This window comes from Pollicipes pollicipes, unplaced genomic scaffold (genome assembly GCF_011947565.3).
Source record: "Pollicipes pollicipes isolate AB1234 unplaced genomic scaffold, Ppol_2.1 Scaffold_5817;HRSCAF=6890_pilon_pilon_pilon, whole genome shotgun sequence".
Classification (NCBI taxonomy): Eukaryota; Metazoa; Arthropoda; class Thecostraca; order Pollicipedomorpha; family Pollicipedidae; genus Pollicipes; species Pollicipes pollicipes.
The window spans coordinates 4078-18411 of NW_023596759.1; the positions used below are offsets into that span (position 1 = coordinate 4078).

At 57.8% G+C, this 14334-nt stretch overlaps 2 protein-coding genes across 2 annotated transcripts; one reads left to right on the forward strand and one right to left on the reverse strand.

Annotated features, from left to right (window-relative positions):
- Positions 1 to 1956: 1956 nt before the first annotated feature.
- LOC119104094 (beta-glucuronidase-like) lies at positions 1957 to 3873 on the forward strand. Its single transcript, XM_037227772.1, has one exon. It carries the CDS (start codon positions 1957 to 1959, stop codon positions 3871 to 3873), a length of 1917 nt encoding a protein of 638 aa, XP_037083667.1.
- A 1679-nt stretch (positions 3874 to 5552) lies between these two features.
- Positions 5553 to 9418, reverse strand: LOC119104095 (uncharacterized). The gene is made up of 5 exons (XM_037227773.1): positions 9345 to 9418; positions 8710 to 8840; positions 6685 to 6838; positions 6014 to 6209; positions 5553 to 5692 (listed from the first exon to the last, which is right to left on the reverse strand). The coding sequence occupies exons 1-5, from the start codon at positions 9415 to 9417 to the stop codon at positions 5560 to 5562; spliced, it is 687 nt and encodes a 228-aa protein (XP_037083668.1). The 5' UTR covers position 9418; the 3' UTR covers positions 5553 to 5559.
- Between the last annotated feature and the right edge of the window lie 4916 nt (positions 9419 to 14334).

Sequence of the window (14334 nt, forward strand, 5' to 3'; positions counted from 1 at the left end):
GGCGTGAGCCACGGGCTGCTCTTAGGCATCTACATAGCACAACATACCTCACATAATTTCTTGAATAATGGTAAATAGATGATAAGAAGTCCAGAAAACCGTACCAATAAGGAACTAGGTGCACAATATGATATATATATATATATACATATATATACATATATTATATATATATATTATATATATACATATTATATATATATATATATATATATATATATATATATATATATATATATGTGTGTGTGTGTGTGTGTGTGTGTGTGTGTGTGTGTGTGTGTGTGTGTGTGTACATAAACTTAAGAAGCACATTATTCCTCACACAAATTGTATTGAAAATCACAGCGGACTGATGATCTTTTTCGATGGTTTGGCAACAAGAAAATTGGAATATAAGGAATCAAATTCATCAACTAAAAAAATGAAAATAAAATTAAGATAACTTAAAATGATATTTTTACCAATACAAACGCCACAAAGGAGACTGTGCGCCGCTGTCATCTAGAGCTGATATTGGCCACACAACGACAATTTCCAGACGTCTGACCATGCACCAACAAAACGGCGGCCCGCGCACACACACGGAGATCCAACACAAAACCCACCTGACGCGCCAAGTGCTCAACAACAGCACCGTCATCCCACGCTCCACGCAAAGGCAAAGACTCGTCGCTCTAGAAGCGATACACACCCGCGAATGGGACGCTCTCATAAATAGGCAAATGCGCGTGAAGCCTTCCATCTGTACAGAGGGCCACCATTAGGGCTAGGAGCACAGGAACATTGAGTGTTTCGCGTGTCGCGGATCAGCGTTGTTACCTGTCAATGATGAGCATATGTAATGTGTAAACGCTTATGTCTGCGTTGTGATATGTATGTGATATGTGTGTGGCATTACCGGTATTACAAAAAACCTGATGTAGTTGGACGTGAGGTCCTTCTTGCAGGTCCTTGTCGCGGGAGAATTTGAATTTTACAAATAGGCAATTATATCGACTTTGTCCAAAACTGTCACTCAAGAACATGTCTAGTGAAAGATGAAACGTTGAAAACATAACTGATACCGAGTCATACAGTATAGCAAACTATGTTTTCTTTGTATCACCAGCTTTGGTGCCAATTTAAGCGAACATTGTAAAGAGGTAAGAGTTGTCATCAAATTTATTGAGAAAACACAAAAGATGACTCTGCTGTGAGTTTGAACAGATATGCATATATACTATATATATATATATATATATATATATATATATATATATATATATATCTTACCTGACCTAACGTGAAGTGTGAAAATCCCAAAGGTAATGGCATGCATACGCACGTGAGGTATGCCATTGTGTAAGGTATGCCATTGTGCTTTCCCGTCGCCATAATCACGTCACAAGAAGCTCCTGTTGGAGCACGAATCTGTTTTTGACCTTGACCGATTAGTACCGTGCCGTCACATCGGAGCCACGCAGACCAGCAGCCGCCCCACGTGCTGTACCGGCTCCATTACACATTGGACCGCGGCCTGCCGCGCAGTCGCCGGCCAGAACAAAAGCGCTGGCCACGATCCGTGTGCGGTGCCTCCTCCCTCGGCGGCGTCAGCTGACCGTGCTTATCGTCGCTCGTATCTGCGGAGCGCTGGGTTCAGGAGGCGGCAGTGAGCGGGGCTAGCCGCCACAGCGGGCGACAGGGCCGGCCGACGCCTGCCCTCCCCGCGCCGCGGCGGATTGATCGCGGCTTGAAGTGGGGTGGCCGGCAGGTACGGCGGACCGGCGCCCCGCGAGCCGGCCAGTGACGCCGCGGGCGGTCAGGGCGTGGCAGCCGGGTCCGTGACGAGCGCCGTCCGACAGCGCCCGGGTCGCGCCCCTGTCGAGCGCGTCTGTCGGTGCCGCCGGGCTGCGGTTCCCCGCCCGGTCGGTGGCTGTCCGGGCTGGTCTGAGTGGCGGCGACCACTCCTCCGCAGCCATGGCTCCGCGCTTCACCCTGCTGCTGCTGCTGCTGAGCGTGTGCCGGCCGGCGGTGGGTCTGCTCTACCCGCGCGCCTCCGAGTCTCGTGACCTGGTCTCGCTGGACGGCATGTGGAAGTTCCGCGTCTCGCCGCCAAGCGACCCAGATGTCGGCTTTCGCGACCGCTGGTACAGCCGTCGCCTGGAGGCGTCCGGCGACGTCATCGACATGCCGGTGCCCTGCAGCTTCAACGACATCACCACGGAGCGCGCGGTGCGTGACTACGTGGGCTGGGCGTGGTACGACCGCGGCTTGTACGTGCCCAGCGCCTGGAAGGACCGCCGCGTGGTGCTCCGCTTCGGCAGCGTTAATTACATCGCCGTAGTCTGGGTGAACGGGGAGGTGGCCGGCTCGCACGAGGGCGGACACCTGCCGTTCGAGCTCGAGGTGGGCACGCTGCTCGACCTGTCCGGCGGCTTCAACTGGGTCACCGTCGCGGTGAACAACACGCTGGACCTGGAGACCATACCGCAAGGCCATATCACGTTCAAGACGGACGAGGAGCGCTACCCACCCGGCTACTTCGAGCAGACGTACAACTTCGAGTACTTCCACTACGCCGGCATCCACCGCTCGGTGCAGCTGTACACGACGCCGCGCACCGTGTTCATCAACGACATCTTCATCACGACTAACTTTAGCGCCGGTACTGGGCCTCAGCCGACCGCCTTCGTCAGCTACGAGGTGGACGTGGTGCGCACCGACGACAAGCTGTACGAGCCGGGCCTGGTCCGCGTGCTGGACGGACTCGGTGGCGTGGTCGCCACGACCGTGCTCGTGCTGTTGCCGGAGCACGGGCGCGTGCGCGGCATGGTGACGATCCCGAACGCCACGCTCTGGTGGCCGGTGGGCATGGGGGAGCCGGCCGGCCACCTCTACTCGCTGGAGGTGGTACAGATGACGCGCCAGCGCGGCATCCGCGGCGCCGACGAGCTCGATGTATACAGGGAGCCGTTCGGCGTGCGCACCGTCGCCTGGGATGCCGACCGGCTCTACGTCAACGAGCAGCCCTTCTATTTCCGCGGCTTCGGCAAGCACGAGGACGCAAACATCGTGGGCCGCGGCCTGAGCCTGCCGCTGATCGCGCGCGACATCAACCTACTCCTCTGGAGCGGCGCCAACTCGTTCCGCACCTCGCACTACCCGTACGCCGAGGAGCTGCTCGACCGCACCGACGCCGCCGGCATCGTCGTCATCGACGAGAGCCCGGCCATCGGCCTGGAGGGCTTCGGCCCGACGCTGCTGGCCAAACACCAGCGCGTGATGACCGAGCTGGTGGGCCGCGACAAGAACCGGCCGTCCGTGGTCGTCTGGTCGCTTGGCAACGAGCCCCAGTCGGACCAGAAAGCGGCCGGCCCGTACTTCCAGACGGTGTACAACCACACGCGCGCCCTGGACCCGACACGCGCCATCACCACCGTGGTGTCTGTGGCTCACGACGCCGACCTCGCCTCGGCCTCCATGGACGTGATATGCATCAACCGCTACTTCGCCTGGTACCAGGACAGCGGCCGCACCGAGCTGATCGAGCGGCAGATCGTGGCCGAGGCGCTCGCGTGGCGGCGCACCTTCGGCAAGCCGCTCATCGTCAGCGAGTACGGCGCCGGCAGCGTCGCCGGCCTGCGCGACCTGCCGGCCTTCATCTGGACCGAGGACTACCAGGCCGAGTTCCTGCGCCAGTACTTCCGCGGCTTCGACCGGTTGCGTGCCTCGCCTTGGTTCGCCGGCGAGATGGTCTGGAACTTCGCCGACTTCGCCGTGCCACAGGAGTACATCAGGCCGCAGTTCTGCAGCAAGGGCGTGTTCACGCGCGACCGAAAGCCCAAGCTGGCCGCCTACGTGCTGCGCGAGCGGTACATGGCCATGGTGCCCTGATCGCCAAAGGGAGCTGTCAATAATGCCCTGGTCGTCATAGGCAACTACCGATGGTGCCCTAAGTGCCATAGGGAACTGTTGGTGGTACCCTGATCACCAGAGGCAATTGTCGATGGTACCCTGATCACCAGAGACAACTGTCGATGGTGCCGTGATCACCAGAGGCAACTGTCGATGGTGCCGTGATCGCGAGTCTTCATACCGGGTTTGTTCGCACGGAACCGAAGGGCATCTGTTGCCATGCCAGGGTCATTGTAATCTGTGTTATGGGTGCTGGAGTGTCTTGTGACGCTCGTGTGTCTTTTGGGATGTGTGCGCCTTGAATAAAACAGAGGGGGGATGAAAAACGCCAACTCCGTCTCGTAAAATCCACTTTAGCAGAATCACGATTCCGAAGCGTACTTACTGTAAACGGAGCACCAGCCTGGTCTCCAAGACTGAGAGCGGCTTGGCCAGGCGGTCGGTGGACGTTGCTGGGATCACAAGCTTTGTCCACACAAAGATGATTGCCCGTATGTTGTGCGGAACAGGATCCGGACTCCAACGTGGCAGGATAGTCATGACACGAGGCGTCTATCACTGATGAACACATAGCTTGAGGTTAGCTGGCTACCATCTGAATGACATCACAACTGCGATTTTAGGTATTGTGGTAGATGACTTGTTTTTTATCTGCAATTAAAAACAAACCATCCAACCTGCTAATACAATGCTCTGCTGCCGACGCCAATGGAACAGCTACCTGTTTCTGCTCCCACTGAAAGATATGAAGATGATTGCCGCCAAAAGGTGCTTCGTCTAAGTGGGGCCTCGCATTCTGAAATGACCACCAAGCGGTACGACAAGGTCGCATGCCGTGGTGGGGGGGGGGGGGGGGGGGGGCTCGTGCCACATTCCCCACTCCTCAGTGGACACAGTTCGATCGGAACGATAGTTAAACACACTTTATTCGATAATGGATAAATACGCGACACACTACGAACCAACACTGTGATATGAATGCAGGCACAGTGTACAAATATCAAGCGTTAAACAGCGTACGGTAGCGGACCAGTGCAGGTGCGACAACAATCCACGTTGCATAGGTGCGGTGGGGCCGGCGAGGGCCGGCGGCGACGTGAGACCACAGCGGCTGCCGGCGGCGGCGTGAGACCACAGCGGCCGCCCGGCAGCTGTCGACAGACGGCCGCCCTCGGAGTGTCGCCCCAGCACGGCGGTGCGCCCGCGGCCGGGCAGCCGCCGGCTCCGCGGACAGGCAACGGCGCCAACAAACGCAACAATATATCACAGAAGGGGAGCCGAACGGCGGCCGGCTGCGTCCAGCGCCGCCGCCGAACCCAGTCCCGCGTAGAGCGCGCCCGTGGAAGACGGAAGTTGAACGTAGCGTGATCAAGTATCGATAAAAGCATATTGCACCGACGTAACGCAGCGCGAGGTTCGCCGACTGGCCGCCGAACAGACTCGCGTGACGACGGGCCGCGCCCGACAGAGGGCGGGCCAACATATCACAAGGGCAAACGCGCTACAAAAACAGGGGCCGCCTCCGCCGCGGTGAACACTAGCCCGACAGCGGGCGGCAGCGGAGACGGCAGACGATGGGGTGACTGGCCGGGACGCGGGCCGGGCAGGCGCGGCCCGCGCCCCTGTGGGGGTCGCCGGGGGCGGCGGCCGGGCGGACAGTCGGCGCTACTTGGCGTCGGTTCGTCGGCTGTGCGCCGTGTCCAACCGCAGGAACTCCTGCTTGAGGTAGCTCAGCGTCTTCATCAGCACCTCCTTCTCCTCACGGAGGCCCAGCACCTCGTCTTCGGCCTCCCGACACCTGGCAAGGAGGCGGGTCAGGTCAGGTCAGGTCAGGTCAGATCAGGTCAGTATCAGCATCAGACCAGACCAAGGTCGCAACACGCCAGGTCAAAGAGACACAGCCAGATGGTGGGGTCGCGCCAAAACAGGTCGAAGAGACGACCTCTCTGGCTGAGCACCCAACCGAAACAACATCCCCACCCAAATAAATATCACACCTGTCTCATCCCCACAGCGCACCACTGACCGACCCAGCCCCTGAACCATCGGCTGACGCGCCACCAGCGGGCGCCCGCGGCCAGTCCGGCGACGTCGGCGGCAGCGGCGACGGCAGTCTCACCTGGCCTCCAGCGCGGTCAGCTGGCTCAGCCGCTGCTCGGAGCCGCGACGCTGCTCCAGCTGGTCCTCCAGCAGCTGGCAGCGCCGCCGCAGCCGGCCCAGCTCGCCCTCCGAGCCTGACGCAGGGTTGTTGAACGAGCTGGCGACGTCCACCAGCGAGCAGGAGCCGGAGGGACCGGTGCCGGCGCCAGCGCCACCTGCCGCCGCAGACGCGTCGGTCAGCGCGGCCGCGCGCCATCGTCACGGACGCCTGTGTCGCCGCTCGAAGCATTTGTTCGCCACCTCGTCACAAGTTTCACCAGTCAGCATCGGTTTCTCGAGCACACCAGCCACGTAGCGAGTCTGCTTCAGGATGGAAAACTCTCCAGGAACGTAGACGAATGCATCAGCTGAAGCAGCCATGCGATCTGTGCTGATGTTCACAACTACCTTCTTACAACCAAACACACATTTTAAAGCGAGACTGCTGGTCACATCCGCACGCACCGGCACAGCGGAATTCCGTCCACTGAAATGCATGCATGGCAGCACACAAACCTCGCTCAACGCATGGCGCAAGATCATCTTAACCCTGCTCCGTGTGATGAGCCTATAACTAATCCACGCGTGCCCTCCAACACACTCTACCCGGGCCACCTCTGGTGTCGCCGGCCGTGGGCCGTCTCCGCTCACCTGGCGTCGGCTGCTGTACGGTGAACACACCGGCGCCGTTCCTCGTGACGTGCACGGCTGGCAGGCGCAGGTCGAGCGGCACCACGCCCGGGCTCGTGATGTTGTTGGGCGGCCGGTCTTCTGTGAGGCGCAGCTTGATACGCTCCAGGTGCAGCTGCGGCGACGGGGCGATCGGTGGAGGAGCAGGCATGACATGAGGGAGGGGGTGGCATGGGGTCGGGCTCTGTGAGAGCCAGCGTGCCACACCCACCGGTGGGTGCATGAGCCCAGCGCGGGGCGGCTGCCCACTGACCACCAACAGGTAACAAGGCCTGCCAGGGAGTAAAACGAAGGCAATTCGCATGCTGAGGTGTACCGGTACTGCGAGCAGCGATCACAACATAACATGTGGTGGCGGACAAAACAGACATCATTTGTCTTCCTTCCTTACCATCTTCGCCCCTGCGCACATTAAAGTCCTTGTTGGAATGGCACGCGCGTGATTGGCGTACTCACCACTGACTGGCTCTGGCCTCGTCCCTCAGATCAACATCCGAGAGCAGGTGAGCGGCGAGCTGGAGGTGCGTGCCAGCGAGCTGGAGCTGGCTCTGCTGATGAGCACCGTCACCAACCTGACCGACTTCATCGAAGACGAGATCCTGCCCGTGCCACTGCCGATGGAGGTAAGGCTGCTGGCCGGCCGGGAGCCGGCCGTCGCAGCTGCCGCCTCTGGCCCCGGCATCGCCGAATAGACAGTGGTTGGGGGGGGGGGGGGGGAGGGTAAGGACTTTAATGTGCGCAAGGGCGAAGATGGTAAGGAAGGAAGACAAATGATGTCTGTTTTGTCCGCCACCACATGTTATGTTGTGATCGCTGCTCGCAGTACCGGTACACCTCAGCATGCGAATTGCCTTCGTTTTACTCCCTGGCAAGCCTTGTTTCCTGTTGGTGGTCAGTGGGCAGCCGCCCCGCGCTGGGCTCATGCACCCACAGACAGATAGGGGGGGAGGGGGACCCAGCATGGTTGCGGCAGAGTTCAACGGTCACCTGCTGACAGGGCCTATGGCGAGACGGTGGGGACTTGGAAATGGTCTTGAACACAAGCATGGGTCGGCCGTCATATGTCGCCTAACCACAGCGTGAAAAGTGTGAAGCCGAGCCCGATGCTGGGCAGCCAGAATCCCAGGGGCATTACAACTTAGGTGATGACCCTGCTACATCCCGCCGCGGTCGGCTGTCGATAATATCAGCCACGGCTGATATTACCGACAGTTTCGCCGAAACTGAACAGAAACGCGCCGCTGTACCCCGCAGCGTTCACTTGTCGGCTATTTCTCTTTTCGGGAACACGCGAGACTCCTTGACTTAACTGCAAATGGTCTTAGCTCATATATTCAAGATAACGTAGCGCAATGCTTCAATTATTTCGCGGTGGGATGCACATTTCAAGGAGAAAACACACAACAACGTCCAGCATCCCCTAAATTGTATCCATTCCTTTTCCTCGTGGGAAATATTAGTTATGACTGACTGCAATAAAGACACCACCTAATTTCAGAAAAACACGTCTAAAGGAACGAGATCAGAATCGCGTGCCGTCAACGAGAACAGCGCATCACAGAACAGAACCACGTTCCACTTTGTGACGCACCATCGGCACAAGATGGCCGCTGGCCACGCGGCGGTGCGCGGCCGGCCGGAGGTCAGGGGGCGGCTGGGGACCGTGGGGATGGAGCGCCACCAAACAAGGTAATCAATGTTTGGTGACGGGTTTCCAGACGCCTATGAAACGAAAAAACACCATCACAAATATTGAGTTATCTCACAGATACAAATTTTGAGACAAACGACGACGTAAGATAGTTAAATCTTTAGCACGATAGCGCGTTTTTTCAATCCAAGAAAACCTGACGTGGCGTCTTGACGCTTCAGGTCGCCGCCACGCCAGGTAAACACGACAGCTCGCGGTGCATGTTTCCCCTCAAAGAGGAAAGGGGGAGGGGCAGCCCACACGGCCGAGGGCCGGTCTGGCGTCCGTTCACTCACCACGTCCCGCTTCCGCATGGCAGAGGAGAGCGACACCTCGCTGTGTGTGTCCTCAGTCACCTCGCTGGCGATCTCCACCGACGGCACCCGCTTCAGCGCCCCCTCCACCACAAACAGCGGGTCCACGGACTCTGCGGGGAGGACGAGCGGCCGCCATCAGCACGCGCCCCACCACAGCGAGGAGAGCGTACACACTGAGCCGACCAGGTGACCTTCGGAAACGGCTTACAATACAGGGATACGCGAGTTGGGGTGTCTCAGCCGCCATAGCCCATCAGAATGTCGACCCAACGGTGTTGAATAGACAGGAGAGCGGCAGCGGGGCTTTCACTGGCTGTTGAGACGAGTCAGCCGCACATCCTCAGCATAAAGACGGCGCTCACCAAACGGATGCCAGGGGTCATCTTGGACATATCCATGTGAAAGGTACAGCCATACATAACGCCATTTCTCGCCAAGGGATAACAGTGGAAGATGGAAGTTCAATTGAGTGAGAACATCCATCATCCGCCACGCCGCTCCCTTCATACACCAAATGTAAGCATGACACACCGTGTGCTTCAGCTCAAGCGAATTACTCATATGTCATACTTAAACAGACACTAACGACTCCGCAGGTGGGCGAGCACACTGACCCGACTTGTCGAACTCGAGGTTGAGCAGCACGTAGCTGTCCGAGTCGGACAACATGTCCGACATGACCGACATGGTGTCGCTTTGGTCGTCGGGGGCTCTTGAGCGCCGAGTCCAACGACGACAGGAAACTATTGAGGCCGCGCTTCACCTGGCTCAGACCGGCGCCCAGCTCGGCCAGCGGCGGCGTAGGCGAGCCGGCGGCGCCGCTCGCCTGGCTCACCAGCGTCGTCGGCACCGGCCGCGCCACCGCCGAGCGGCCGGCCGCCGCCGCCGGCCCGGCAGACACGTGGTTGGCCTCGGCGGCGGCGGCCGGCGGTGGCGGCGGCGCGGGCGGCGGCTCGTTGGCAGGCAGCAGCGCCGCCGTCACCTCCGAGAGCGAGTCGACGCGCGTCGGCAGCAGGCCCGCCTCCTAGAAGCTGGTGACGCTGGACGAGTCAGGAAAGACGGACAGGTCGCCGCCGGACGAGCCCTTGCTGGAGAGCAGGCAGGGCATGAGCAGGCTGATGTCGAGCTGGGGCAACGCGGCGCTGACACACTGGCTGCCGGCGCCGGCCGCGCCCAGCAGCCGCTCGGCGTCCAGCGTCAGCAGCGCCGACATCTCCGACAGCCGCTCCAGCTGGCGCAGCAGGAACAGGTACTGGAAGTGGTTCAGCTGCGGCTGATCAGGCTCGGCACGTGCAGCACCATGGTGAGATCGCTGACGCGGCCATCGCTGACGCTGCCCCTTGTTGCGGTTCTGGTACACCCACATGGAGACGGGAATGGCGTCGATGAACGGCACCGGCCGGTGGCGCACGGCCGACGTGCCGAAAAAGTCGCCCCAAAATGGGTCCATGTGGATGAAGACGACGTCGCGCGGCTCCTCCCAGAGCAGGCGGCCGGGCAGGTCCCGTCGGAAGTCCGGCACCCGAGGCGACCACGTCCGCCGGCGCCGGCTGCACGTGGTCCTTACCTGGCGGCGGCGGACAAGGTCTCCATGTCAGACGCGCCCGCCGCACAACAACGCCGACTGGCCACCGACCATGCGCGTGGGCCCAAACACAGGCTCGCAGAACGGAAGACATCGAGAATAAACACAAACAAACCGGTGAGCCGCACATCCCACACTTGGGATCAGCAGCGAAGACAGCAATAGTGACAGTCACCGTGCTCATAGGAAACGCACGTGCTGTACCCCGGTGACTGACATTACAGGCGGCAAGCATCCGGCGCACGGGCAGTTGCACCAGAGCGCCGCAGTAGGCAGCCAGTCAGACGGACCAGGGCATGGCGAAATTCGCTTATAGGCGCCCGCCGCAAAATAGCACACTCTGGAACACGGCGGCCCCTTAAACCAGCGATCGTAACTATCAGAGTTTTGAAACCGGATACTTGCGACAGAGGCCGGGGAAGAGGGCTGTTCGGGCAGGGGCGGCAGCGGTCCAGGACGTAGCGAGTGTGTGCTGCATCAAGCCGGGTTCGGACAGGGGGCGGCAGGCGTCGAGGACGTACCGAGTGTGTACTGCACCAGCCTGTCGGGCAGGGGACGGCAGAGGTCGAGGATGTACCGAGAGTGTACTATACCAGCCGGTCGGGCAGGGGAGCGGCAGAGGTCGAGGACGTACTGAGTGTGTGCTGCACCAGCCGGTCGGGCAGCAGACGGCAAAGACCGAGGACATACCGAGTGTGTGCTGCACCAGCCGGTTAGGCAGCAGACGGCAGAGATCGAGGACGTACCGAGTGTGTGCTGCACCAGCCGGTCGGGCAGGGGGCGGCAGAGGTCGAGGATGTATCGAGTGTGTGCCGCACCAGCCGGTCGGGCAGGGGACGGCAGATATCGAGGACGTACCGAGTGTGTACTGCATTAGTCGGGTTCGGGCAGGGGGCGGCAGAGATCGAGGACGTACCGAGTGTGTACTACACCAGCCGGTTGGGCAGGGGGCGGCAGGGGTCGGGGACGTACCGAGTGTGTACTGCACCAGCCGGTCGGGCACCATCTGCAGATCACCGTCGCGGGCCGGGAAGTCGGAACCGAACGCCATCTCGCCGGCCTGCAGCCGCTCTAGGCACTTGGTCAGGCCGGCCAGCGACCTGCCGCGCGCACGCAGACATCACACAACGGTCCGCTGAGCTGTCGGCGACGCGGGGACCGAACGGGCCGGACCCACCAGTGAGCCGGCAGACACGCGGATCCGAACGGGCCGGGCCTACCAGTGAGCCGGCGGAGACGCGGGTTCGAACGGGCCGGGCCCGCCAGTGTGCCAGCGGAGACGGCAAGCCAGGCCCATGACGACGGAGCTGCCGCTGCCACGTACATCCCACACGCAAACACTCGATCAAAAGTCTGAAGCGGGTGCCAGACTTGGCCAGAGGCATTTCGCAGACACGGACCGCCTCACACCTTGTCCGTCTGGCAGGGATCTGACACCAACACACAGACGTGACGTGGATCTGTCGGGCGGCGCGCACCGGGCACCTGCCGGTCCGGCGCGCCATACATAACTGCCTCTACGGGGGGCGCATCCCGACTTTTCAGGCACACATCAGGGTTGCGTAAGTCTGGCAAGCGGTACATCCTCACACTATATGCAGACTACGTAAACGTTAACGCCCCGGCACCAGACCACCTGAAAACGGTACATACCAGGACCTCGTTCATCAGTACACACTCTAGTCATTCCATCAGTGTCAGGGCACATACCCCGGCTCCGTGCAGCAGCACGTACCCGGGCGCAGTAGGGTCGGGCGAGCGGTAGTTGCAGACGAGCAGGCGGGTCGTCTGCAGCTGGAGCGTGCTCGGTCAGGTCGCGCTGCAGCGGGTAGTCGTGCGTCGTCTCTAGCACCAGGCGCGGCATGATGGCCTCCAGGCGCAGGTCGATGTACGGCGCCGGCGCCGAGCCGGCCGTCGACAGCGACTTGGTCAGGTTGCACGCGAAGGCGTTCAGGCCACAGCACGGTGATAGGTGTCGACGATCACCTGTACAGGGTTGACGTGCACCATGGCCTTGGGCGGCGGCACTGCGGTGGAGAGCGGGCGAGGGGGAGGGTTAACGGGCCGGCGCCAGAGGGCGCCGGGCGCCGGCGTCAATTTTTATAGGTTTTCAACATTCAGCGGATTAAACGAGGAGTACTTGCAAGTCATTGCTATGATACAGGGTACATCTGACTTAGACTTTCAAATACGCGAAAAATACGTGTACATGCAAACGAATTCCAGTTAACAGGTGGCATCACGCTAATACATCATTCATGCATGCAAGTGACTTCAAGAAACTAACTGCAAGTAAACAGGCATCGCGCACCACGTGTCACTTATATCCATGCAAACGAATTCAATAAACAGGCATCGAACATCACGCGTCAGGCATCGCTCAGACATGAACACGATTCTAAAGGGGATGTTCCACCTTTGAAGCTATTGAGGTGAGCATCAGATATGGTGGGAAAAACTTACTTGCAGCTATTGGTAAACTTTCAAGGCTTAAAAACGACCCTAAGTAGCAAAATATTAGAGTTTGTAAAAATGCGCTCCATTACGTCATCGCTTGATGGCGTCATGAAATCAATTTGTGACGACGGCATCACCCGACAGCATCTGGCAGCCAGACCTAAAGAATGGCTCCAAATGCACGAAAGCTAACGCCAGCCGGCCATTCTCATCGCGGGCGCTGTGTCGGATGGCGGTTTAGTGAATGGCTTGTTTGTGATTTTTTGTCTTAGTACTGATCGTAGGAAAAGCTTTGGTGGGCTGTTTGACAAACGCAACGTACCGACCGCCAGCTTTTATGGCAGATTATTCACATCAAAGCACGATATACTGTGAAAATTGTCGTACAGTGCCATGAATCTCTCACCGAATCCTGTCAAGAACTGTTAAGGATGTCAATACTGTATTGTAGACCTATGCTTGCCTGCAGTGCTGTAGTCCTGACATTGATATCTTATGATGTGCACAGTCGTTACTTTCTTTAATATTTGTAACTGGAAATGCAGTCACATGCGAAGATAAACAGTACATCTATAACATTGCTATGAATTGATTACCAAAGTATTGTCATTGCTATGGTGAAGATGATGAGGTTGAGCTACCAAAAATGTTTTTCTTGCTCAGGACTATTCACGCATTCGCTGGTTAACGCTGATATAATCATGTGATACAGCGGCAATCTCATGGGTGATAGCCCTTTGCCAGTGTTAAATTGTTTGTTGCCAGTCATTCATAAATCATAAACTGTTATCTTATAGGCTTGAAATACAGTAGTCAACTAATGTGGCACATTGTGTAACGGCACAGCTCAACAGTCATTGTGGCACCACCTCATTGCTGTTCTGTGGCATGGCATAATGGACAATGACGCGGTTGTTGTACTGCAGTCCCTGCTACTTTCATAATAAATTTCATCATGAGAAGATGAATCGAGCGTGCATTGTTATATTAACGCCGCGTCTGACTGACCTCACTTGCTCAGCCTATTTTGGGAATCCACAATACGACAGTGACAGACGTAAACATGTCTTCTGCTTCCACAGCCATGCAACATGCCGCAGCCATCAGGATGCTCCACTCAAAAGTATTGTTCACACAAGTAATAGCACACGTATAACAACAAATATTACATGTAGTGAAATAACACTGCAAACCTGCTGACTGCACAAAGCTGAAGATAGGACAGGTGCATGTAGTTATTAGATGGGCGAAATGAAAGGCAGTGACGAAGCTGCCAGTGCACACAAGGCTCACGATAAAGATATTGTTGAGTGCCATCCAAGAAAGCAACAACAATACTCTTTCATCTTTCCCAGCACCCAGCAACTCACACAAGTTGCAGTGACTATGACATAAACCACTTACAAGCAATGCTTGCCTGCCTACAAAATTTGTTGAAACAGTAATATTTGCATCCATAAAAATGCATCTCTATATGTTTCGAATTATTAATGGAAAAGCAACTTTGCAAACTCGCATCATGCAAGTTTTACCACGCATATGCATTAATAAGCCTCACGGAC